The 25,062-nt window shown below is 45.5% G+C and overlaps 2 protein-coding genes across 6 annotated transcripts in view; one reads left to right on the top strand and one right to left on the bottom strand.

Annotated features, from left to right (window-relative positions):
• Positions 1-25,062, bottom strand: part of ALS2CL (ALS2 C-terminal like) — a 61,204-nt gene that overhangs the window by 29,122 nt on the left and 7,020 nt on the right. Inside the window, exon 1 of one of the 4 annotated variants that reach the window (XM_084510183.1) lies at positions 14,680-14,812. The exons of 1 other annotated variant lie outside the window; for it this stretch is intronic. In XM_084510183.1, the coding sequence (XP_084366309.1) occupies positions 14,680-14,682 (3 nt within the window). In that variant the 5' untranslated portion in view covers positions 14,683-14,812. Of the gene's footprint in view, positions 1-5,730; positions 5,761-7,492; positions 7,603-14,679; positions 14,813-25,062 lie in introns of those variants that run through there. 2 more of the 4 variants (XM_084510185.1, XM_084510182.1) reach the window with 2 other exon arrangements.
• TMIE (transmembrane inner ear) overlaps positions 18,813-25,062 on the top strand; it is a 33,799-nt gene continuing 27,549 nt past the window's right edge. Inside the window, exon 1 of one of the 2 annotated variants that reach the window (XM_084510207.1) lies at positions 18,813-19,213. In XM_084510207.1, coding sequence (XP_084366333.1) covers positions 19,036-19,213 — 178 coding nt within the window. In that variant the 5' untranslated portion in view covers positions 18,813-19,035. The remainder of the gene's footprint in view (positions 19,214-25,062) is intronic. The other variant, XM_084510208.1, reaches the window with a different exon arrangement.

Raw genomic sequence — 25,062 nt, 5'->3', positions numbered from 1 at the left:
ATCACCCATGAAGTCCTGAGCTCAGACTTTATTGGGACATCCCCAAAGCATCCCTGTGATGCAGTACATGGGCTGAGAAACCCCAACAACAGCAGCACTGTACAGACACCCAGTGTACCTGACTGTACTGGCACCAGTCAGGTTTCAAAACAGCCCTTCTGGCACCACAAAAAGACCTAAGTTGCCACATCCCCTCACCCAATAAGGTAAGCACGAGTCTCAGACATCACTTCCAGGCTTTCCCCATCAGCTCTGTAAAACAGCACTTGCACACGTATTCCAGCTCAGTCAGACAGAGGGGATTTTAAGCTCGTCACCTTGTGAACAAAACCAACGTTGACTCAGCCACAGGGTGCAAAGGAAACAATCAGGACGGTCTGGGGTATTCAGAGGTCACACTGCATGTCTGCACGCCTGAAAACTGAACAAGTGCAGCGGTGCTGGGTGTTGGGACCCGGCTGTCACACTGTCTTCCTTCCCCCTGCCTGGGTTTTTGTAATTCTGTGTTCGAGGAGGGGCAGGGCAAGCTTGAGCAGAGCTTCGGTGAAGCTCATTCAGGAGGTTTTATTCTGATCTTCATGCATGGCTCTGCTGTTGGTGGGGTCTCCAGGTCTACACAGTCAGTGCACCCCTCAGCCAGAACTGCAGGTTATGCATCCCTAAGGAAGGGTCTGCCTGCTGTGCACAGCATGACAGCTGCTGGTTTTACATGAAGAAGTCAGAAAGTCTCCAGATAAGATGGAGATCCCCAAAAGTCTCTGTAGGGCCTGCTAGGCAAAACTCAGCCACCCGCCTGCTTCAGGCTCCCACGAGGAATGGTGAGATCTCTAGGAAAACATTTTCCAGGATAGAAAAAGTTTCTGTTCCCTCTGCCTAAATGAAGGTACAGGAAAGTCATGTCTGCAGTCAGAGAAGGAACACAAGCAGCAGTATTCACTCAGAAACAAGAAAGGCCTTGAGAAACATCATCTGTGGGAGTCGCTGGACCTCTGAGGCCTGTCATGTTCTTGGCCTGTCTGCCATGCATGATGACAGGGGCAGAACAAAGGGCAATGGAGAAGCTAATGGGAGCATAAGCAGTTCCCAAGTATCCAACAGACTGAGCAGCCTGGATCATCTGGAAGAGCATTTGTCCTCAACAGTGTCTGTCCAAAACTGTACATTGCAACAGCAAAGCACATCTCTTGAGGAGCCACAACAGGAAGTTACACCCAGTTGGAGGAAACTGGTGGAACGGTTAGGAAACCAAGCAAAAAGACATTTTGGTGAACTGCTGAGCTTCGTTTTCAGCTTTGTGGGGTCTGTTGCTCTGAAGCAGCTGTTCCACCATGAAAAAAGCCTGGAAAGCCCCTTAATGTGAGACATGGCACAAAGTGTGTCCTGGAAACACATCCAGCCAGACGATCCAATCATCTCCTCAGCAAGGAAAAAACTGGATCTTCATACAGGGACTGTTCATTTTCCATCTTCCTCTTGTGAATCCCATTCTACATTAAAGTTAATCTTATCAGTCTATAAAAACAGTACATAAAAACAAAGACTTCTCAGGAGAAACATGGCAAGAGCAATGCCAGATTTAGGGAGCACTCAGGGCACTGTAATACTGAGCTGCCTGGGATGTAAAAGCCATGACCACATTTGCTGTAGTCCCTCCCAGTGAACTCTTCTCTTTCCGTGCATCAGCCTTCCTAAGGGACATTGCACCACTGAAGCCCTTTCAGTCTCCTCCGTCTTTGCAGTTCCTGATCTTTCTACTACCAACAGCCTCAGAAATAAGGCCTGTCTCATGCTTTGTCACATCCACTCCTCAAACAGGACAAGTTTTCCCTTTCTTGTCCTTTGAGAGGCAGTCAAGTTATGGCCATGTAGCTCAAGATGTACCATCATGCTACAGAGCACGTCCAGGGATAAAGCTGCAGTAATTCAAGCTGTAGTCTAGAAGCATATAAAAGCAGCCTAAAGTGAAGACAACAGGTACTAAAGATATTTCTCCATCAGAGTAAACCCTATACTCTTCTCCAGATATCACCTTTCAGTCTGTACTTTCTCTCATTCTGGTAATGGTGTTACTTGTCAGTAAAGCTACTAAATCCCTCTGAGGATGCAATGAGCACTTAAACTTAGACTGGTAAATGCCCTTCCATTTAGCAGCAGATTGCAGCCTGAAGCACCTGAAAGCAAAAAGCTTGCTGGGACTTTCAAACCTTCAAAGTCTTCTAGGAGCCCAGGACACACAATTCCTTTCCCATTGTTAACAACTCACTTTTCCTTTGCATGATGATTATACTTTTCCAGAGTACTTTTTTTTTTTTTTTTTTTTTTTCCAGTGTATAGCTCTACAGGATGCACATCACAGAGTAGAATACCATAGAGTTCTGCACAAAATCTGCCAGTGAGTTTGTCACATTGAGTTATTACAGATCAACGCTTTCTGCCACATCACAGTGATGCTTTGCGATAAGTACAGGGACCTTAAACTGAAATGAACATAGACCTATGTATGTTTCCTCCTTTCATTTGGCTCAATGCCTGTGTCACCATGAGCAGAAAAAAAATATATTTTTGAAGGGGAAAAAATGGATTATCATAAGGGTTCATCTTAATGTAAGGAGAATGAAGGAAAACTTTGTTTGAACTTGGACCTATCCTTATGTGCCAGATGAGTTTTTAGCCTAAATCAGTTCCCCAGCTTTATTTAATGTAACAGCATATAAACATGCCCACAAGCAGAATGGGATATCCTCTTTCATTAGCAGCGTCAGCTCAGAGTCCATAAATTCAGGAGCTCCTTGGGCCATGGGAGGAAACTCTGGTGTCCCGTGCTGAGACATTGCTCCTCTTTCAATCCTAACCTTTTCTACTTTTCTCTAAGGACCAAGTTCCTCATGCAGCTAATTATATTTCCAAACGACATCTCCCCTCACGTGTCACGCTCCAGCTGAGTCTGCATTCAGGCCAGCACAAAGACCATTTTGTCGTGCGGAAAAACAGTTCCAAGCTTTGTTTAACCAACACCAACACTCTGGAGTGAATGCTCCCGTTCAGACTGTCTTGTCAAGCCCCAGGATGAATTAGCAACCAACTTACTGGAGCCACCTCATAGCCACCAAAACCAGACAATGTACAAGAAATAATTGGGAATAAATAGGGCAGAAAGACAATACAGCCCCAAATCCCAGGACAGCCCTTAGCATTGAAAGGAGGGGGAGAACAAAAGAGGTAGTAGTTATTTAGATTAGACTTTAGCTCAGAATACAGGGAATGTGCAGATGCCAGCAGAAGCTTGAGTGCGAAGGAACTAGAGGGTCTGGTTCAAATTTTTCTTAACCAGGCAAAACTGTTGAGCAGAATAACCATAAGAAAAGGTAGGCACGGTTCATGACATCATTTGAAAACACAAGAAAAGGAACAGACCCATCAAGACTCTCCCCAAGGACGAGACCCTCAAGTTAGTGGTCCAGGTTGCCACAGAGCTAGACCACACAAGATACGTTAGGACCACAGCACAACCTCCTCTGCCCTCAAGCGATGGGGCCAGCTCAGGATAACCAGCAGGATGTCCAACCTCGTTTACCACCTCTAATTAAACTGTGGAACTCACTGCCACAAGAGTCTGTTGTTGCTACGAGTGTCTTATACATGCATTCAAAAGCAGCTGGACAAGTCCATGGAGGAAAAATCAATTAAAAGCTAATAAAAACAAAGACATCAGCTCCAGCCCAGGAAGTCCCCGAGGAGGTAAGCACATACGGAGGAAGTATTACCACAGCCCTTTCCAGTTTTTTGTGTTGTTCTTCTCCAGACACGATGTTCTGCTCTATCAGGGGTGAGGTAGCCTGACTTGATACTGCTGATTTTATGCACCAGCCATAAAACCATTTGTTGGTCCACTACATGGTAGGACCTCAGGGAATAAGAGATGAAACAATGCAAGGTAGTAAAAACACAGACCAAGTTAAAATTTCAGCAGATTTAGGATAACAGTGTGCAGCCAGGAGCTTAAGTCAAACAATGTATCAGTACTCTCTGCAGAAATGTTAGTAATTCATTTTTCAGCCCAAGCAGAAGGGTTTTCTGTTTGTTTTGTTTTTTCTTCTCCTCTCTGGACTTTTGTCTTTGCCCATCTTCAAAACAGGAAAAAGAGGAAGCCATGAGTGAGCGTGCTTCTCTCTCTCTTTTTTTTTTTTTTTTCCCAAAAACAGGGAACGCAAAACCCCCTTAAAAAAAAATAAAATAAAATAAAATAAAATAAAATAAAATAAAAAATTAACATACCCAACTTTATTTTTTCCCTTTCTTCCCCAAACCCAAACTGGGAGTTCATGTCTCTCCCTTAGAGAGCTCACTCCCCATACCAATAAAAACAAACAGAAAACTATAGTTGACCTCAAAAAGACAAAACCCATCTGCCCTTGCTGGCTATCCAAGGGCTGAGCTACCCACCTCAGACCCCCTTTGTAATCAACATAGATAGGAGTCACACAAGAAGTTCAATTTTATTCAGCCTAAGTGAGATGAAGGGACCTTTGGGCATGCCTGGTCTGTTCACTAGCTACAGAATTAAACAGTTAGTTCCAATAGGACATTTTACTTGTTGGCAGCTAAGGCTAGATCACTCTCACCACAATTAGAGGATATCACTTAACCGCTGTAAATAGTGAGGCAAGTATGATAAGGCATACAGGTGAGATGTTTATTTAGTGGTTTAATCCCTTATGATCCTGTACCTCCCGTTATCATTATCGTTTGCAAGCAGCATTCGCAAGTGGAAGCAGAGCTATTCTGACCCTGCAACTGATATGCAACACAAAATGACTTGGAGGTGCTAAATGAAACTCCAAGCCAGATGTGACGTAGCTGCAGGTTGTCTGGGGGCATCTAAGGAAAGGAGATCATGAAAAGAGTGAACTCAATAATTGACCATTGGAACAAGAACATTATAGGAAATTTTGTACAATTTTGTGTCACAGCTTTGTGAACAGGAGCTCCTTTTTACTTGGCCTTGTACTCCCCATATGCCAACTCTACTTTTCCAAAGCAAATGGGCCTCAAAAAGCAAGAGAAATGACACAGGTGCTACACATCTGACTTTCAGAATATGTTAGCATCTATATCAAAGCAGTTCTGAGTCAGACTCAGAGCATGAGCTGGAATTACAGCCCTTAAAACAACCCAGAGGCACAAAGGATATCACAGCAGTGTCAATTGGGACAATGGGAGAGCTGACAGGACAATTGCTTCATGGACGAGATGGAGCTCAATGTACAGTAACACCACCACCCTGCTCCATCCCCTCCACTCAGGACCTCCAGAAATTAAGTAGGATGAGAGAAGCTTTCATTTCCCCTGTGCTAAAAGATGGGACCATCATAAAATTGTTACAGCAGTCACCTGTGAGATAGCTGACTTCACCAGATATTCACAATGGAGGGTCCAGATCCATCCTAGGGCTGCCCTCTCCCCTCCCATCTCAGACACATTTCGTAGAGTATTCTGAGTTGGAAGGGACCCATAAGGATCATCGAGTCCATTTGCTTATGCTCGAGGCATAATACTCAAAAGGTATTGAGGTGTCACAATGAAATGCCACTTTCAGGGCCTCTCAGATCTGCCCTACCAACTAGCCCAAGGAAAGCCTGAAGACACAAAGCCTTTAGCACGGCATCCCCGATACATGCCAAACAGGGCAGGGCTGAAGCCCATACAAAGGAAGAGGAAAAAAAGGCTTGCCTGGATTAGTGTCATCCCTGCACTCAGTCGTTCTCTGTTCTCTGTTTGGATTCCTTAAGCTGTCTCCCGGCCAGGAACATTTACACCAAGCCCGACTGAGCAGCTGCCAAATTTTTCCTCCTCCTGTCTCTAGAGCTCAAGGCCTTTACCAAAGAGTCAGTGCAGTAGGAAGTTCCCAGTGCTTAATCAAAGCCTTCAGGTGCTCTTGGAGGACAAATTACAAGCCAGCGAAGGCAGGACAGACCTGCACAGAGTCACCAGCACTCCCTAACCTCTGATCATCATTCCAAGACGCCACAGCTCACTGAGGCACTTTGAGTGCCAAAGCCCAGGTCTTTTGATGACCTGAAGAGCTGGTCAGAAGTCCTGGCAAAACTGTTTCACAATAAAATTCCTGTTTGTTGAGCCCCGAGTGCTTTGCATGAGCCTCTTCCAATTGAACAAGAATGTAAACAATGCCCGGCCAGGTCAGGACAGGGGCCCAGCTCGTCTGGCAGTAAGAGCAACAAACGTGAGCTTGGCCTTTTTCTGAGGTCCATTCCCCTTGTATTCCCCAAATAACCAGCTGTTGAATTAAGGATCTTCAAAGGGTGCAAACCCTACTGGTCCCTAGTATCTGCTTATGGACCCAAATTGATCTTATCCCTCTAGAATGTGCTTACATATTTTGCCTCCAAAAGGCCCTACTAAATTGAAAGCAAGGTCTTGACAGACAATTCTGCCTATTTTCCTCACAAATCCTCAAAAATCTTGTCTTGCAGCTCATTGAGAGTTGAAGTCATTGCAGTAATGACAAAAATGAAGTCAAGGAAGCAGCTGCAAGGTTGAGGAAGCTTCCAGGCCATAGGAAATTTCCACGGACAAAGAGACACAGCTTTGGTTCAGGTCCAAATTAAACCAAGTTATAGCTTAAAAACAACAATCCCTCCCATGAACTGCAGCTCCTCCTCTTCTGGCTCTAAACACCTAGTTGTTTGGTCCTTTTAAAAAACCTGAAGTGTGTTACCATTCCCCTATAATTGGGCCTTTGACCCAGACTTTTCACTTAACACCTAAACCACCTGCAAGCTTTCGACTGCTTCCCTCCCTTGCAGAAACCCAGGCGAGCTTATCAGCCTCTCTCGCCGTGACTAATTAGCTGGGTATTGGTTTCTTTACTCTGCCAGGCAAGCTGTGCAAACCCAGCGTGAACGCTCTATTTCCAGCCTTGCTTCATCAGGCTCACATTGCCAGCGGAGGCTGCCTGCTCACCTGACACAGGTGGAAAATCCCTCCCTAAAATCAGGAGGGAGCCCCAACACAGGGGACAGGACAGCTGCCTGCAGGACAGGGACCCCACATGCATGTGCTATTCCAGCATCTCTTTCTTGAGGATGCAAGATGAGAGCAATAAGAGGATGGCGCGGGATCATCCTAGGAGTTAAATACTTAAAGATGTTGCACCTCCTTTAAGCCAATGTGGACAGATGAAGCACGGCGTGCATGCACGTGCATTTTGCACTCCAGGAAAATGCACTCCACACCTGTGTTGACCTGCACAGGTATGATTTCTGCTTTCAGAAAACACTCCCAAGCTTTACGCTGCTTCAGGAGTTTTATCCACAAGACATCACTGTCAGCAGTCCCCTTCAGCCTGCTACAGCTGATCTCACACCCTTCCTATGCTACATGCGAAACTGAGCCTCGGGATTAATGGGAACACAACCGACCAACGAACACGGGTCGCGAAACCCAAAAATAACCAGCGCGTAGGGTAACGTACCTCACATAAGGCGGCCAATTACAACTCCCCTGTGCTAAGTGCTACGGCAGCAGCTCCTCCAAGCTCTCGAGTCCTGAAATACCCACAGCTCCCAGAGCTGCCGCTCTCCCCTCCCACCGCTCCCTCCCACGTCCAGCCGCCTCCTCTGCCGAAACACAAATCTGGGCCTGTTCATTAACTGAGACACCCACAGGGCCCGGAGAGACAGTTACGAAACCCGCATAAATGGGGTTTCTACAGCAATTACTTGTTATTCACTCTTTTTCTTAAAGAAAAAAAAAAAAAAAAAAAAAAAAAAAAAAAAAAAAGATTGAGAGATATGCTCTTGCGGCACGTGTTGAAAGAAAAGTTAAAAACACAGGAAATTGCAATTGAAAACAACAGTATATATATATATATGTATATATATATATATATATATATACATATATATATATATATATAATTTTCTGTGTGGAGTGGCAGTGCTCGGCTTTGATCCCTTTTCACCTACAATGCATTTCCATAGCTGTTTGCCGAGTGAAGCTTCTCTGCGTTTCTCCTCGTTCTGCCGGTCTCTCTCCTCTCACAACTTCTGCACTTGCTGGAGCCCACAGAAGGCAGGCGGAAGCCCTGGGAAACAGGACGTTTCCTGCCATTCAGAGCCTGCTGCTGACAGCGTGTGACAGGCTGCATGTGATGCATGTGGTGCATGCAGCCTGTCCTCTGCTACCCCTCAGCCAGCAGCAATAATTTCCCCCTTCATTTATTAAGCAAAAAATAAATATACAAAAAAAAAAAAAAAAAAAAAAAAGAACAAAACTGAGTGTCCTGACTAGCCCACCTATAGGAGCTCTCCTACAGCACACTCCCCCTATGTTTTTCCAATCGATCCACAATTAGCAAATCCCCACAAATGTTTTGTCAAAGACGTTTTGGCAAAGCTGCAGCCCCCGCCACATACTCACTCTGTGCACCAGGAAAAATTAAGTCCGCAGCCCTGCGCCCTCCCCTTCTGCTTCAGAGCACGAACAAAGCCCCATTCTTCCCCAGGCCCTCGGACATCTTCCGACTCAGCGGCTCGCCTCCTCCCTGGCTACATGACCTCAAGGACTTCTCCAAGCTTGTGGCACTCACTGCGGACAGAGGGATGAGGACAAGTCGGCTTCATAGAGTGAGAATGCGCAGGGTGGAGCAGGGGACAAGAGGTGCCTCGATCACCTTTTGTTCAGAGAGGTTCTTCTATGGTGTTGGCTTCCTTCCTGCTTTCCCAGACTCCCGGGTCTTTTTTGGATGGGATGTGCCCATAACTCACCGTCTAAATCAGACTGCACAACAGGGGCAGGCAGAGCAATAAGCCCCATATGAAGCAGGGAATGATACATACCAGGGAAGGATGCGGCCAAGGGAATGGAAAGGATGAGTGAGCAATGAGCTCAGCACCAGGCTCCTACCTGCTCTACGAGCTGAGACAGCAGAGAGCTGGTGACCAAGGCTCCAGCACCATGACAGACCTTTCCCTGCCAGTCCAAGGTTGGGAATGAAATCAGACTTCCCACATCCTGAGGAAGTGCTCACCCACCAGGTGGGCACCTCGCCATTCGAGACCGCTTGAGCCCCAAGTCTTTCCAAGGTCTTTCCACAGGTGCTTGAGGCCAGGAGGATTTTCCAGCCTCCAGATCCTGTATGAATGAAGATTTCTCCCTGATGGTGCTTACGATCATGCCTGCCCTCCAAAGAGGGTTTCAGAGACGGCATTGCTGAGCACTTTCTCACCAAGCACACAGACTGGAGACCCCCAGAACCCCAGCAGCACTGTGTGAAAAGCCCAGGAGCTGTGCTCCATGCCAGGACAATGGAGAGCCCACTGCATGGCTAAGACCTTCAGGTTCAACCCACTGAGTTCATTTAGACCTGTCAAGCTGAGCTTCACAACTTGGTCAGGTGTGTCTTGAATTCATGTTTTTTTTGGTGCTTTTGACTCTAGCTTGGTAATGCTAGAAACTGCTGACAGAGGGGTATGACAATTTGCTTTTGGACATCTCTTTCTTTTGCTCACATTTCCTATGAGGATCCTGTTTCTAGCCATTCAACTAGTTTCCCTGAAATGCACAGAGCTGGCAAAAATGTCACATTCAGTCTGAGACCTGCAGGCTGGTTCTCAGCTCTAACCCCATAGGACTGCAGCAGAGGCCCCAAGCTCTGACATTTGCCTCTCTCCACTACAGCTCTGAGACATCCTTCCTGGGTGTGGAAAAGGCAAGTTGTCATCTGTGCAGTCCACAGATCTGTTTTTAACTTTTTAAAAAATAAAAGGTAGACTTAAGAGACTTTCGCTTGGGGAAAAATAAAAATAAAAATCAGGGACACATAGAAAGCCGGAGCTTTCTCATTTTGACAAAAGGAGTACACACCTGGAGTTCTGTGCAGCCTCTTCTACCAACAATTTTTATTAAATAAAACCAGTGGCTTTCCACAGAAGCCTTTAAAAATCTTCCCCGTCAGGTCTAGTTCCATTATCTGACCAGATTGTTATTAATGAAATTGTCTCTGGCTATCAGCAGCCGCAGATCTCAAATACAAAGCGCGTGCTATCATTTCCAGTGGGAGCGTTGGGGATGCCACCAGCATTCTTTTGTCTCCAGCCAGCAGCGACAGCTGCTTCAGGCGTTATATTTTGCTCCTCTGCTTGACCACAGTTCTAAATCTTTGTTTCTTGCACTCACAGGCATCACTCTGGGGAGTGCTGATTAAAGCCAGGCTTAAAACTATCTCTAGGAATGAGACCAAACATCACTCAAGGGATCAGGGGAGAGAGCTGCAGTGCAGTAGCACCAAGTGTGCCATCTCCGAGAGATCCAGGTCTACCCTTAAATAGATCATAGGGTTACAGAATCATTTAGGTTGGAAAAGACCTCTAAGATTATCTAAGCTGGCATTCAGCTATCTGTGGAAATTAAAAGCACTTGCCCCTTCAGAAATACAGAACTGGCTTTGATCAATAAAACTAAGAGAAGTTCACCTTGCTCCTTGTGTTTGGGTTTTTAACCGTGGAAATGGACTTTTTCAACAAATCTCCCCCCAGCTTACAACTGCTGAGAAAAAACCTCTCCTGTCCTTCAAATAATGCCTCCTTGAAATGAGTGGCATTTTCCATCGAGGAGGGGTTTTGTTGTCACTGTCGTTTTGGTTTGGTTTTAAGCAAAGCCTATTTATAGCCCCTGTTCCTCTACAGAAACTGGGCACATTCCCGAGTTCTGGGGCTGTGATGCTGAGTCAGCGCTGCTGGCCAGCACATCTTTCTATCACCACGGCAATACCAGCCCATGTTACAAGAACCAACCATGCTGGAAATAGCTGCCTTATGACTCACCCTGTTAACAAGAATATCCTTGACTCTGCCAGCTCCGATACAGGGTTACTGAAGCATGCCCCAGAGCAGCAGCAAGGAGTCCGCAGCCTCCAGTTCTCACAGTGGCACTCGGCTCCTGCTTACCCCTGGGCAAAGGCTGTTTTAAGATGTGAAAAAACATTTTTCCCCCCAAATGAAAGATAAATTCCCCTAGTAAAAGTCTCAGCATCAAGCAGTTTACCTCTCCTTCCAAAAAGGTGTTTTAGAAAAAAATCAGCAGTTTTGACCACTGCCCAATGCATCCTAAGAGTTGCAGATGAACGTCAACATCAAAGCAAGAAGAGTTGAGAGATTAAAGATGTAATACAAGCCTCAGATGGCACCAGGCCTGTATTCCCAGCGAGCACCAACTAGATGTGTCTGTCGCCTTGCTGCAGGCATGCCCTGGGACCGTCTGAGGCTTTGGCAGGGACGAGGGCAGTCGTAGCTGCTGGGACCGCATTGGATCTGCTCTACCTTAGTCAGATCTGACACAACACCCACCCCAACAAGGAGCAACGAGCTGCATTTTGCTAATTCACTCACCCAGGAGACTGATGTAGAGCTGGATTTCAGACACACGCATGTACTCTCACTCCTGTGCCTTGCAAGCCCAGAAACATGGTATTTGTGCACGCTGTTGAGAAACTACACGTGGAAACAGTAGCTAGATGTGTGTAATTATTTATATCTCATGCAAAAGGACTTTCACAACCTTCTTGATTATCAAACTTGTCCCGGTTCTTTTCACTGAGTCAACACAAGTTTTTTTTTTTTTCCCCTAAAGGGTGAGAGAGGTATGCAAGGCAGGAGTGGTTAGAAAACAAGGTACAGAACTGGGATCGACAATAAGTACAGACATGTTTTCTACATCTGAGCAACGATTCACTAGCAACCCAGTACAACAATCAAACACTTTTAGAAGTTTTCTAGCTTGCACAAGGAGTGCTTTGCTTGCACATGGGAATTCAGGTAACACGCAGTCACGTGCGGGCATCTGTACTCATGTTTACTCGAGATGGAGCCGACCATCACAGAAGACCAGGGATGTACTCGAAGACAAGACTGGCCAGGAGCACAACCAGCACAGAACAAGCATAAGAAGAAAAGACACAAACATTAAAAAAATAATAATCATATATTCCACACTGAGATCTTTCCTCGGGTAGAAAAGCCCCATGAAGAGTTATGGGGCTAACTCTTTCTACAACTTCCAGTCTCATTGTTTGCTGGATGGGGCTCAGGTTCAGACTAAATGTGACGGTGTTGGTCCCACACAGGCTCTCAGCTTGGAGAGTCAAGAGAATTGATCCCTGGAAGTATACCTGATCTACACATTTCAGTTTAAGTTGAACTGCCTTCACCAACTTGGTTCTTTTTAGGGTAAGAAAGAGCTGGAAGGGGGGAAAAAATAAAAGGAGCATAATCAGCATAATGGAATAAACATTGATCTTGATTGAAGGACCAAAAAGTGTCCAAGAATAACATGCATTAGCCTCCTTGTGCCTGTTAGTCAAGCTGTACCAGTTCCTTACCCCATTGGACAAACTCCACCTGCAGCAAGGTGGTGCTGGAACTGTTCAGCAGCTGGTCCCGAGCTGCACCAACTGATCCCATTTCCCTCCATCCCACACGGGGCTGAAGATGAGCCTGCGAAGGCAGGACAACCAGATGGCCTCGGTGGCAATGGTTACCACGTCAAGGTGCACCTCCCTCCATGAGACCTGTGGTACCTGCCTCATTGGGGCCCATCAGGATGCCCGTATCTGGCCAAAAAGTCAGGCTGCTGCATTGCTCTCAGGACCTTGGGATGCCCAGATGGTTTGCAGACACTTTGGGAAGACCAGGGGCACCTCAGCAGTTGCACCAAGCTCCTCATCATATCCAAGACAAGCTCAAGTGCACTTGAGACACCATATCACATGAAGTTATGTGACTAATGTGCTTACCGGTCATTAAAGCAATTCTAATTCTCACTCCACAGAACAAAAGAGATCAGAAATTCCTGTCCATAGAGCAGCTACCTTCTAAAGTGCCAGCTGGCCAGGCTGAGAGGCACGAGAACTCTATTTGATGGTTACTTTTCTATAAAAACAAACACAGAAACAATGAAGACTTATTTAAACAAACCCATGATGCCCACTTACTTACAGGAATAAAATGTGACTTGCAATTCAAAACTATTTGTTGCTCTGTAGTAGCTTGTCCAGCCAAAGGCTTTGCTACAGAGGAAAACAAACACTGGCCTCTGGCAGTCAGCCTGTTACATAGGAGCTGACATACATGCAGGAAGCCAGAAAACAGGAAAACTGGCCAAAAGAGGCCTACATTCCTATGGCATCACCACCAAGCTGTCATCTTTCAGCTCAAAACTGCTACTTTTGGGCAAAGGTAGCTGAAACTGGGAGCCTTTTCAGAAAACTGTACAGCACTAAAAAAGTGTTGCATTGCTCTTCCATGGTAGCAGAATGACTATAACCCTTCAGGTTTTTAAAATAAGATGGAATTTGTCTGAATTGGAGCAGAGAAGTGGCGCCAGTGAGGTAAGCAAGCACATTTCATGAGTTCTTTGGGGCTGCAGCCCTTCTGGGGACTCCATTGCTTGGCCATAGAGGAGGATGGTGACTTCTACCAGGGCTCCCCCAAATGCTCTCAGCTCAGTGTCACAAGCCCAGTTGCAACGCTGGGACCTTCCTCCCACTCCTGGGCAAGCTCTGTCACATGCAGGCCGTCGGTGGATCAGAGGAACCCAATATCCAGAGGCGGCTGGCACGTGGGGACACGAAAGAGGAGCAAGGGTACACGGGTACATGAGAGCCTCACTGAAGGAGGGTGTAGAGCAGAAATCAATTACATTTTCTTTCCCAATGCACGAGACGTTTCTGACTCGTGGCCAAGACCCACGTTTATCACCCTGCTGGGTTTTATCTGTACCACCTGACAAAGCCGCCCTCTCATTTGGGAGGGTTAGGAAGGGCTTATCCTGCCTGCAGACACAGGCAGCATAGGAGCAGATGACAAGGGGTAGCCAGCACAAGAGCAAATCAGAAGAGCAAAGCAAGACTTGGCCCACTCATTCCCCCACTCCTATCCCTCCCGGTTCCCCAAACCCTCATGGGACAGCAGCACAGACCAGACCCATCAGCAACCCACCTTTGCAGTAAAAGCAACGACTCACTACAAAACCACCCCAAGAGGCAGAGCAGACCAGGAGCAGGTGGCCTTTCTTCTGTGGCCTTCTCCTTGCCTTGGAGCAACCTTTCCATACCACTAAGATGGCCACATTTGTCTTCTCCCTTCAGTGCCTCAATGGGGATAGCACAGTCCTGTCTCACTGGGCTGGAAACCACCTACAACTTCATGGCACATCACCCACAGAAGTCCAACAGGCAGATACACAGTGCTGAGGAAACAAAGACACCTTGTCTAACAGCATGGTGGTGAATCGTACCAGTAAGCCCTGATCCTGCCGTACACGCCCGGATGACTTTGTGAATATTTGTCTCTGTGCAGCAACAAAATTAGTAATGTTCCTGTTTTACAGAGGCAGAAATGGCAGGATTTTCTGAATTCAGCTTCCTTAAACAGTCCTGTCTTAAATGTGGATGCATCTTCTCCCAACCCTATGAAATACTCTAACACCAAACTCTGAAGAGAGACACTGAACATCAACCTGCTTCCAAAGCTGTAATCACCTGACCTTCATCACAGCACAGAGCCAAATATTTAACAACAGGACCACAGCATCCCACAAGACCACCTCGGCAGCATCTCCCACGTCCAAGCGTCACCTGAGCAAAAAGCCCCACCGGTTTACCATGGGTTGAGCCGTCAGCCAGGACACACAGCCATGTGGGTGGAAAGCCGATCCGGGTGATGAAAACTGCCTGCTCTAACTTTTCAGCTGCTTTATTTACTCATTTTAAGAGGAAAGGAAAAAAAAAAAAAAAAAAAATCAAGGAAGTAATGTTCCTCTCCCAAGGTGCACCGCAAAACATTCTTGGTAGACATGGAAACCCCTGGAGGGCTGCCAGCCCTTGGCAAGCCTCCACATTAACATTTCAGCAAGCAACTCAACACTGGGATGGCTTTTTAGGGCATTTAAAGGGAAACGGCAGCCAGGGGCGGGCAACACGATTGCTGCTCCCCGTTGGCAGGCGCTGGGGCTGCTCCTCTGTTTGCCTTCGGCTCCGTGGGGAAGTTTGTCACGTTTCTGCCGTACACAGGGCAGGCAAGTTATGGCAGAGCTGGGTGAAAATGAATACAGACTCCTCGTTTCTCCTACAAGAGAGGTTCCCTAGATGCAGCCTGCAGGGACACAGGATGATCCTCATATACCTAAAGGGAGGCTGCAAGGATGAAAACATCTTCCTGTGCTCTGGGGATTAAGTGGCAGCAAAAAGTATTTAAGAAGATCTATTCCTCCCCTGCCCCAGGGCTGCCTCTTCTTTGTTTAGGGTTGGGTTGGAGAGTGATAGGGAGCTGGGAGCCTGGTCTGTTCTCCCTGGAAGTCTCCGGACACAGAGCGTGGAGAACATGAAACCTCATTGCAAGGAGAGCAGATAAAGCTTGGGAGTGATTGCTTGGGGGCACAGGGGCTCTGGGGGTGGTTGGACAGGAAAGGAGACCCTCCACCTTCCCCCAAATCCCTTCCTCCCACTTATTCAGGGATATTCTCTGTGCATGTTTCCCACTGGACAATCCATCAGATTTCCATCAGCAGTGCCTGTGAACAACATCACAGCGTGTACGTGAGCGTGAGCACTCTGCCAGACCTTCTCACAAAGCACGCTCGTGTTAGAAAGCTCTTTTAAGAAATCCCAGGTATGTGGCCAAGATCTATACTGATAAAGCCAAAGAGAAGGAAGGGGATTTACTGCTCTGCTCCCTGCTGTCAGGTTTGGAGCATTTCCAGACCTCAAGTCTCCTGTGGCTCTTCATCCACTTGTCCATCAGCCCAAACGTGGGCAGCCAGTGGGATAAGCCCCAGGGGATAAAGGAGAAGATGAGGCAGGCAGGAACCACATCTCCATCCCCTTTCAGTGCTTTGACCCTCAGGGTTTTGGCTACAAAAGCTGAGCAAACGCATACAATTCAGGGCTGATATATTCTCCAAAACACCTTTGTGCACCACTACCAGCATCCCAGCAACTGGCAAGCTGGCACGTCTAACAAGATCCACGTCTCATTTATTTCCCAGGAGGATACAGAAGACAGGCTATAAATAGGAAGCTGATGAGTTTAACAGCACCTGCGGTTTTGCAAGGAGACTGGTGGTCATCCAGCAATCAGTGAGCACGTAAGAGCACGTGTAGTCTGGGCTCTGATTAACCTTATCCAGTGAGGGGTCACTGCTGGTAAAGATGTACATGGGAAAAGACAGCTATTTGCCATCTCTGCAAAGCCCACTTCCTCACTGTTGCTAAATTCAGAAGTTTTGCAACACTTTTTCTCTCTACAAAACATCATTGAGGGGTTAGGTCACCAAACTGAAAGTAAATGCTTGCATAGGAGTTTCCTTGCCTTCCCTATCATGAATGAAGATAAAAATTAAAAAATAAAGTAAAAAAAATAATAAACTCAAAGAGATAGATCAATATGAAATCTTATCATTTAAAATCCCAGTGGAAGATTCTGCTCTGACCTGTTCAAGGTGTTTTCAAATTATCCCAAAGAAAAAAAGTTGAAACAAAGTTATAAAGTGCTGACAAGTTTGGAGTCTGCAAAAATCTGCCTTTTTTTTTTTTCTTCCTGAAAACTAAAGGAGGCACTCAAATTCAGTGATCCATATATAGAATAAGAAATATGAAGTCTGGAAAAACATGATTTTTTTTGTTCTATTTTCACATAGCTCTTGGTACTTTTTTTTATAAAAAAAATAAAATAATAATAATAATAATAAAAAGCCCTACACCTCTTGACAACCTACGAATAAAAGGGTAGGTGCAGCGTTGAACTCCCAGCCCATGGGCAAGGCACTGATAATAATCTAGAGCCTGGAAACAGCACCCCAGAGGCTTCAGAGGATTGTACTGTGTTTGACCCACGGCCCAGCAGCTGCATTCCCAGACTCCTCTTCAGTTTTTTTTTTAAGACCATTTTTTTCTAAAGGGAAACAGTCCCACATGCAGCAGAGCTGGCAGCATGGTGTGCCATGGATTTGTGCCCCCTGGTTGCGTTTCCTGGTATCTGGAAAGATGTGGGTACAAACCAAAGGTCCCTGGGGCTTGGACAGGGGTAACAGCTCTGCCCCCATACCTTCCTTCCTCCCTTCATGGGAACTATAACCAACATAACATTTTACCCAATAGCACACTTGAAAATGCAATACATTGAAATTCAGCATCTCCTTGAACCTTGGCCAGTTTCAGCTGAATTAAAACAGCAAAAACAAGCTGTAAAAGCCCGGAGGAGGGAAGACAGGGCAGAGGAAGGGAGAGAGGGGAGGAAAACTGTCTTGTCCAGAAACCCCATTTCCTCATGAACACAAGCTGAAAAAATAAAAATAAAAAATAATAATAAAATATAAAATATATAAAAATATAAATAAAATAAATAAATAAATAAATAAAACCAGCTCAGGAACCACTGCTGGGGATCCCAGAGCCCCAAGCAGGATTTTCAGGGGGTAAGGGAGGACCAAGCTGTACAACTTCTGAGACAGATGCACAATTTTCCGCCTCGATGCTGCCACCATCTGTTGTCTGCTGACCAGACCTCACAGGACAGCATTCTGCTTCACCTTTCCACCAGACCCTATCCTTACACCAATTTTCCAGGCATGAAATATCATCTCATGAACCAGAAGCCAGCAGAAGCAGTCACCATGTGAACCTGCATAAAGGCAGCAGAGGACCTAATGCTGCTTTTCCTCCAGCACAGTGGATGCATTGGCTTAATTCCATATTCCTCCAATCTTCACCATCTGATCAGCAGGCAGGCCTTAAATTTGGTCTGCCTATTTGAGCTTATAAAATATTAATTTGCCACATAGCTATTTCTCCTGGAATTGCACTTAGTTCTCTAAAAGTGCTAGAGGGCAGTAGCAGAAGTGACTAGATCCTCACAGATCCTCATTGCTTATTTTCTGACCTAAAATCTCAGGCTTCTCCCAGCACAGAATACGACAAATAATATGAATACTTTGAGTATGGGAGAATACAGTTAACTCAGCCATCCCAAAATACAAGAAGACAGGATGGATACAAGGCCTTGTGTGGCTGGATCATGACAGTTCAATAGCAAACAAGTCCAGATCTTTATTTCTTTAAGAGTTCTTGGCAATGAGACATCAATACTTTATGTTTCCTATAGCAATGGAGAATGGAGAGAGATTTCTAAACAATTTTATGATTCCTGTTGGTTCTCTGGTAACTGGGCTCAGAGCCAGACCTTTGAAAACAACTCTCCTAATACTTTGAAATGAAAAAGCTTCCTAGTCCCAACACTGAATGTTTCCTCTGAAATAAGAAAGCCGTAGCTGAAAAGTTCATCAGCATGCACTCAGCACCTTCACTGGGACTTGATCTGTAAGATTTCTGTATTTTTAATCCAGCAAAGCAGGTGTTTTAACCCATTTTGTCCAAACACTCTCCTCCTCGCCTTCTTTTTTGGTCGGTGGCCCAAGGTTTGGCTCTGCTGCTCTTCCCAGTTGCCTTCCACTCCCTCAAGACCTGAAGGTCAGATGAAGTTGTAAACAGCAGCAACACATCCCCGAGATCCTTCAGGGATGAACGATGCTTTTAAATCCTGAGACACCAAGAGCTCATCTCCAGTAACACCAGGCTCTGCTAGCACAGGGCAGCTGCGGTGCTGCTGATGCATCAGCTTGGCTTACAGCCCTTTTTCATTAGGGGAAGAGACTGCTCTCAACAGGCAGGGAGGGAGAACAAGAGCAGGAGAGCTGGAATCAGTCAGACAGAAGAAAAAAAAAAAAAAAGAAAAAAAGCCAGGGTCTTAATGAATAAATAGCTTCCCTCTTGATGGAGCAGCTCTGAGCGCTGCTTGGCTCCCTGCATCCCCCCTGCACAAAGCCCCAGCAGAGAAGCAGCAGAGCACCCTGTAAGCGACACCAGCCTAATTAATTAATTAATGACTCCCGGCTCTGTGGCTGCTGGGCTGGGAAGGAAGGCAGCAAAGAAGGGTCGGGACAGCACGTGACGGCTTCTGGTAAATGCTGAATGCTGCTGAGAGCTGGCTCGGTTATTCATCACCTCTCCTGCTTTGGGCTACAACAGCACCAGGGAGAGAAGATGGCGTGGGATCCACCCCTGAAGCATCCTTTCTCCTGGATGAAGCCTTCTTCCCTCTTCTTGTCATGCTCAAGAGCTGCCGTGGCACAGTTAATCGAGGTAAGGAACAGCCTGCTTTATGGATCAGGGGGCTTAGGGGTGTCCAGAAATCCTGTTTTTTTCCATGCAGGTTACCCAGGGAGGGCAAGTGGGGCAGAAAGCAGGGAATTTAAGGTGGCTCCAAGGACTTAGAGGCTCCTTCGGGTGATATTTGTTGCTATCTGCAGGCCCAGCCTATAAAGAAAGTGCTTTTAAAATGCCAGCAGTTGATGACGATCACAGATGGCACTTAACTGCTCCTTTAATCCCCAAAGAGAACTTGAGAGAGCACAAAAAGTCCCACCACAGCATCTTCTAGCCCAATACTGCCTGTCCAACAAGTGGCCCACATCAGGGGCCCAGGGACAGAGGAGGATCAGGATTATCCCAGCTGATTCTGTCCATGGATCCTGTACAGGGATAAGTGGCTGGGCTGCATTTTTCTTCCTCCATCTTCCCTCATTTCGCCTAGCTCGGAGAAAATGTTCCTTTTGGAGGTGATGCTCCCCACCCACCGCTGCCCTGGCAGCAGTAACAACTTCATTGCTGGCATTTTCAGAAGCAAGTCCTGTCCAGAAGGCGGCCCCCTGAAACTACAGCTGCCAAAAACTGAGCAGCCCAACCATTTTCAACTTCTTTATCACTTTTCTAAACTAAGGAAGCCTGAACCATGTTGGAAGCAGCTACTGCACTAGTCTGGGGTCAGAAACCCAGTGCTACGGTGCTGGTGAGCAGCGTGTTCATACAGCAGGGTTTGCTTTGCTCATGTTTCTGATTGTTTCAACTAAAACTTGCAGCTGTGCTGTGTCTATGCTAAGGGCTCTAATAGGCTAGCAAAAGAACATATTGTTTCAAGCAGTTTAAAAGTTGCATCCTTGGCTGCCCTGCCCCTCACCTGGCCTTACATCATGTCAGGTCTGATCTCTGTAGCCCTTGGTCTACAGATTTTAGCAGTTTGTCTCCAACGCAGAGGCAACAAGAACCTTGCTGAGTTCTTATCCCCAGCCTACAACCCAGGTTCTGCCTCATCTTGCCAGATGTCTCAAATTTACTTAATACAGCATTTCAGTACTGATGGGTCTATCAACCCATCTGACCATGGTATAACATCCCCAGCAAGCCAAACAGGAGCCCATAAGCTCCTCTGCAAATGCACGCACACCCTGATGTAGACATTTTCCTGAGCTGCTCAGCCTATAGCAGCTCTCAAGGTGACTGACCAGGCAGAACTTTCTCTTACAGAGCACATTTAATAAGGCATGCTTCGTTGAAGCCAGGTCAGTGTGCAGACTCAGCTTCTACCTCACCAGGAAGACTTAAAAAATAAAAAAATAAAATAAAATTTTCTTGTCATTTCCAACACCAAGACAGCCACGTGAATAAGCACCCTGACACTTCCAGTTAGAAGACAGATGTTTCAGAAACACACATTTTCCAGGATTTGTCCTCATGCCAAAGCAGAACAAAGATAAATGTCAAAACTAGGAAAGTCGTTATAAAACAGGTGTGATTTTTCTCATCTGTTTTACTTATACCAGCCTCTCTGAAAAAAACATGACTGCATCTTATACTGTGCTGGAGGGAGTAAATCTTGTCTGGAAACTAGAGCTGTACAACAGGTTAATTACCAGGTATCTAAAAAATGAGATTAGATGAACAGCCAGTTGCTGTATTTAAGGCAGATGAATTATAGGCTGCTCCAAAGCTCTGCAAGGACTTTTTTTTTCCTTCAAATAATTATACAATGCAGTTATCCCCAGTAATTCAATTTATGCTAAGCCAGTGCATCAGAGCAAACAGAGGGAAGGTCAAAGGGACTGGACATCAAGGCATTTCAGTAAGCAAAAAAACACCCCACAACAAGGAGTAAGGAACCAAGACCATGATCTTGTTTAGCGATGCCCAAGCATTTTCAAATGTGCATACCTGTGCGTATTTTCCACTTGGGAGAGAGAAGGTATTTAAAGCCTCTAAACATGACTTTATTTTATTCTTTTCTTCTCTGCATCAGCTCACCTCTAAGAGGCTTGGAATATGTATGCATTTGGACCCTGAGGTGGGAATAAGTAGCAGGTGTTTGGTGTCCGGCACATGGTTTAGTCAATTTTCCCCTTACTGAGTCAAATTCTGCATCTGCTGTATCTTTAATAAGTTCTTAGTCTCTTGATTGGTGTTTGGAGCTCTGTAGTTAGAAGGTAAAACTAGATCCTAGGCAGTTATGTAAAAGAAACTCTTCAGAAACTCCATCAGACTAGAAGTTGTTGCTCCTTTTTTCTACCAATATAACAAGAAAAATAAAGATGATTCTGATCCCCCCATTTTCCAGCTTAGACTCCATACAAAAGCTGCAATACAGATTAGATAGCAGGGAAAAAATAAACTACTTTTTCTACTAGTTATGAATATCTTTAGTTTACATTATACTTAGTGGTATACTGTTGGGCTCGAGGGACAGTAGACCTCATTTGTAGCCTACAAGTGAATGTGATGGATGTGACTCCGTATGCAATAATCTAAAAATACCTGTGTATGATTATAGTTCAAAAGGAGGTAGGTGAAATTACCAAGTGGATTCCTGAGGTTGATTTCCCATGTGAATGCATAGATTTAACCCAACAGCTGACAATAAAATAATAGTTCAGACAGGAAAATAATAGTGCACAAAGACACACACAAGCAACACACACGATGATTTAAGAGATAAGCCTTCGCTTTAAGAAGGGCATCTTTAAGGAAGATACAAGCATTTCAGGCCAGCTGGATTCAAAATATAATAGAAAATTACAAAGCTGTTTTCTGAAAAGTTCCTTGTCACGGTCCATCGGAGGAGGTGGGCTGAGAGAGAGGAGGGATGGAAGGCATGCAGGGTGCAAAGTCACTGGACCTTGCCAGACCCCCCAAACACATGAACTTAAGGAAAAAATAGACATGCTCTCAGACCATTCTGATTGTTTGTAGAGGGACTGTACCCATAACTAAATGCATAGTCTCTGTTAAATATTGTACAAAATGCTACAGCTGTGCTAAAGAGGCTGTCCCAGTGCAAGCAAGCCTCATGACCAGGGCAACAGCTACATCTATACTGTAATCTAACAGTAAACACCAGATTTATCAGCTATCACACTTAAATCATTACAGTTGCTCTTCCCCGTCCCCACTATAATACACCATCATATTATATTGTCCCTTGACCTGTGAAGCCACAGACTGACATACACACATACACACATCACTGTATTTTTGATGCAGTATCTGGACCATGTCAGGGCTCCCCACCACCCAGAAGATCTTGTTGGCCTCTCTGGGTGGGTTTTGCCTACAAAGACACCCATCCTCAGGTAGCCCATGTCTTTCCTGTTACTTAGAAGGGAGTTAGGATGGAGCGTGCCTGTGCATCTGTCTGAAGCACAGTCCCTCATAAACATCTGTGCCCTTTAGATAGGTGCAATCAAACGCAACAAGGACTAAATATTGTTAGTTTTCCCAAGCCCAGCCATGCTGCAGGCAAAGCAGCAACACCAGTCAAGCCTAATTAGAGGAGGCATTAAAAAAAAAAAAAAAAAAAAAAGATTGAAAAGTAGCACCTTTTACCATTTTTCCATTTTTATTTGGTGCTTAGTGAAGCAAATAAAGTTGTCTCCTTTTCCACTGGGGCGGGTACCTTTGCTTGCCCACCCCGCCCCAGTCACCACTGACAGTTTCTCTCTCTTTTCTGAAATGAATCAGAAAAGGTGAATGTGAATATTTTCTAGCTAGGAGAAACAGTGTCAAACCGTTCTGACCTGAAAAGGCAACCTGCCTGGAAATGATTTAGTGTTTTGGGGTTTAGTAGATGTTTTACAGCCCTGAGAGCCCAATGTCAGCTTGGATCCAGCTCCTTATGGTGTGGTTTCTGCCTGCTCCCAGCCTGGGAGCTTCCACAATATCTGGGGACAGCAGGCTTGGGGATGGTGCAGTTTTCACCACAAGCAGAATTTGTGACTTCAGAGGTAGGGGAGCCTGCTATGGTGGGTGGAAAAGCAGGAAAGGGGCCAGGGTATTGTCAGCATGGCCCAGCCTTAGCTTAGCCTCAGTTAGATCTGAGCTAATCACTATAGGCTCCACTATTAATTGCTAAAGAGAAATAAATACTCATTTATTCATCACTTCTCAGTAGGATGCCTCAACGAGGTGGGTGGCACTATGTGAGTGCTGCTTTCTCATAGCTATACCAAAACCTTGGAAAAATTAGCTGAGACCGAACTATTTGTACTCCACATTTTTAAGCTCCTAAGTAATGGCAGATGCATATACTTCAGAGGGAGAGATTTAGCCTGAAGTGCAAGACACAAATATACATGTATTTATGTCTACTGGCATCAACAAGTGATGCCAACTGTTGTGGGATATGTAGCTGACACAGTCAGAGGCTAAGGAGCTATTCCGCTGTCCTGCAAGAGACACCCAAACCAATGGTCTGGCTTTGAGTTAATATTCATACTTGGTGTTGGCTAGAAGTTGGATTCACCAGCAGTCTAATCTTATTTTAAGACACTGTGCTGTATGCTGCCTGTTTTTTATCTGCTGCTCCAGCTAGCGCAGGTCTTCCATCAAAGTAACGTGGAATATTTACCAAGGTCTCCATCATCTCCTTTACGTTTAAGTTCAGGCTACTTAACCAAGCTGGAAGTTTCTTTTTGCTGTAATGTCTTTATACACTCTTTCAGCACAGAACATCCTTGGAGCTTAGTTTACTTGTAACCCTTCATTTACTTGTTTCTGCTCATTTCTTTTTCTTTCTGAAGCCTCACCTTTTTCATATTCCCATAAATAGTGCCCAGATACCTATGTGGTACCAACATCGTGGTGAGGTGTTTGCATAATTTTCTTTTATATTTTCTCATCTACTTGCCCCAAAGCTTCTCCCTGATCATAATAATTACCTGAGCATTTCCTAACACCCTCCTGCACCTAAAGACAAAGCCTGACAGCTCTTGCAGGAGTTTTCTTTACTGCCTCCAGTCTTCAAGAATCTTTAATTCATTGCAGCTGCCTTGTGTAGAAAAAGCAATGCTGTTATCCTTCATACCAAGTATAACCTCTTCATCTGTCCATACATCTTCCAGTTCTGGAATGCACTGGCACAAATTGACCCTCGACAGAGCTGCAAGGACCAGCTTCAGGTTTTTGGTATTCTTTTCTCCTTGGGGCTGTGTAAGAATTGCCCTGCCCCACAGTTTCATTTCTGCTATGTTTCAGCCTCCTTATATCTTTTCCTTTTGTCCCCGATCCAATCACTATTAACTTGACATTTATTGCCAAGCAGGAATCAGTAACTCCAAATCCTGACATTTATTCCCATGCACAAATCAGCACCTCCGAATCTTGACATGTATTGCTAGGCACAAACCAACAGCTCCAATTTCCTGCAGCTACTAAGAATTGCTTTCATTAATATGTTATTCTTCTCCTTGCTGTACATTTATCTTAGCTTTTGTAGATCACTTGTGGGCCAGCATTGCACCTTACAATCAACAGAAACATTTGGACCCCTTCCTTGGTCAGGATGTGTAGCAATGCACTCAGCCCTCAGCTACAAGTCCCTGTGCATGCCCACAGGCAGTTGCTCATCAGATGAGCTTCTATCTGATGATTAATTAAGCTGTGGTAGCCTGACCACTATGCTACAGTAACTTCACTGCATGTTTCTGCCTTGGCATTCTCAACCCTCACTCTACGAACATGAAGAAGAGATGAAGAGCGGCAGTGATTAAACCAAAGCATCTGCATAAATGGCCAGGGCTCAGCAGCAGTCTTGCTTCCTGCCTTTTCCCCTTGCACTCCTGTCTTAAATATTGAACATATTTTCTGCTTTATGTATTGGTTCACAT

This window comes from Aythya ferina, assembly GCF_964211825.1.
Source record: "Aythya ferina genome assembly, chromosome: 2".
NCBI lineage: Eukaryota > Metazoa > Chordata > Aves > Anseriformes > Anatidae > Aythya > Aythya ferina.
The sequence above is the reverse complement of the archived record's forward strand: the minus strand, read 5'-3'. Positions and strand labels throughout refer to the sequence as shown.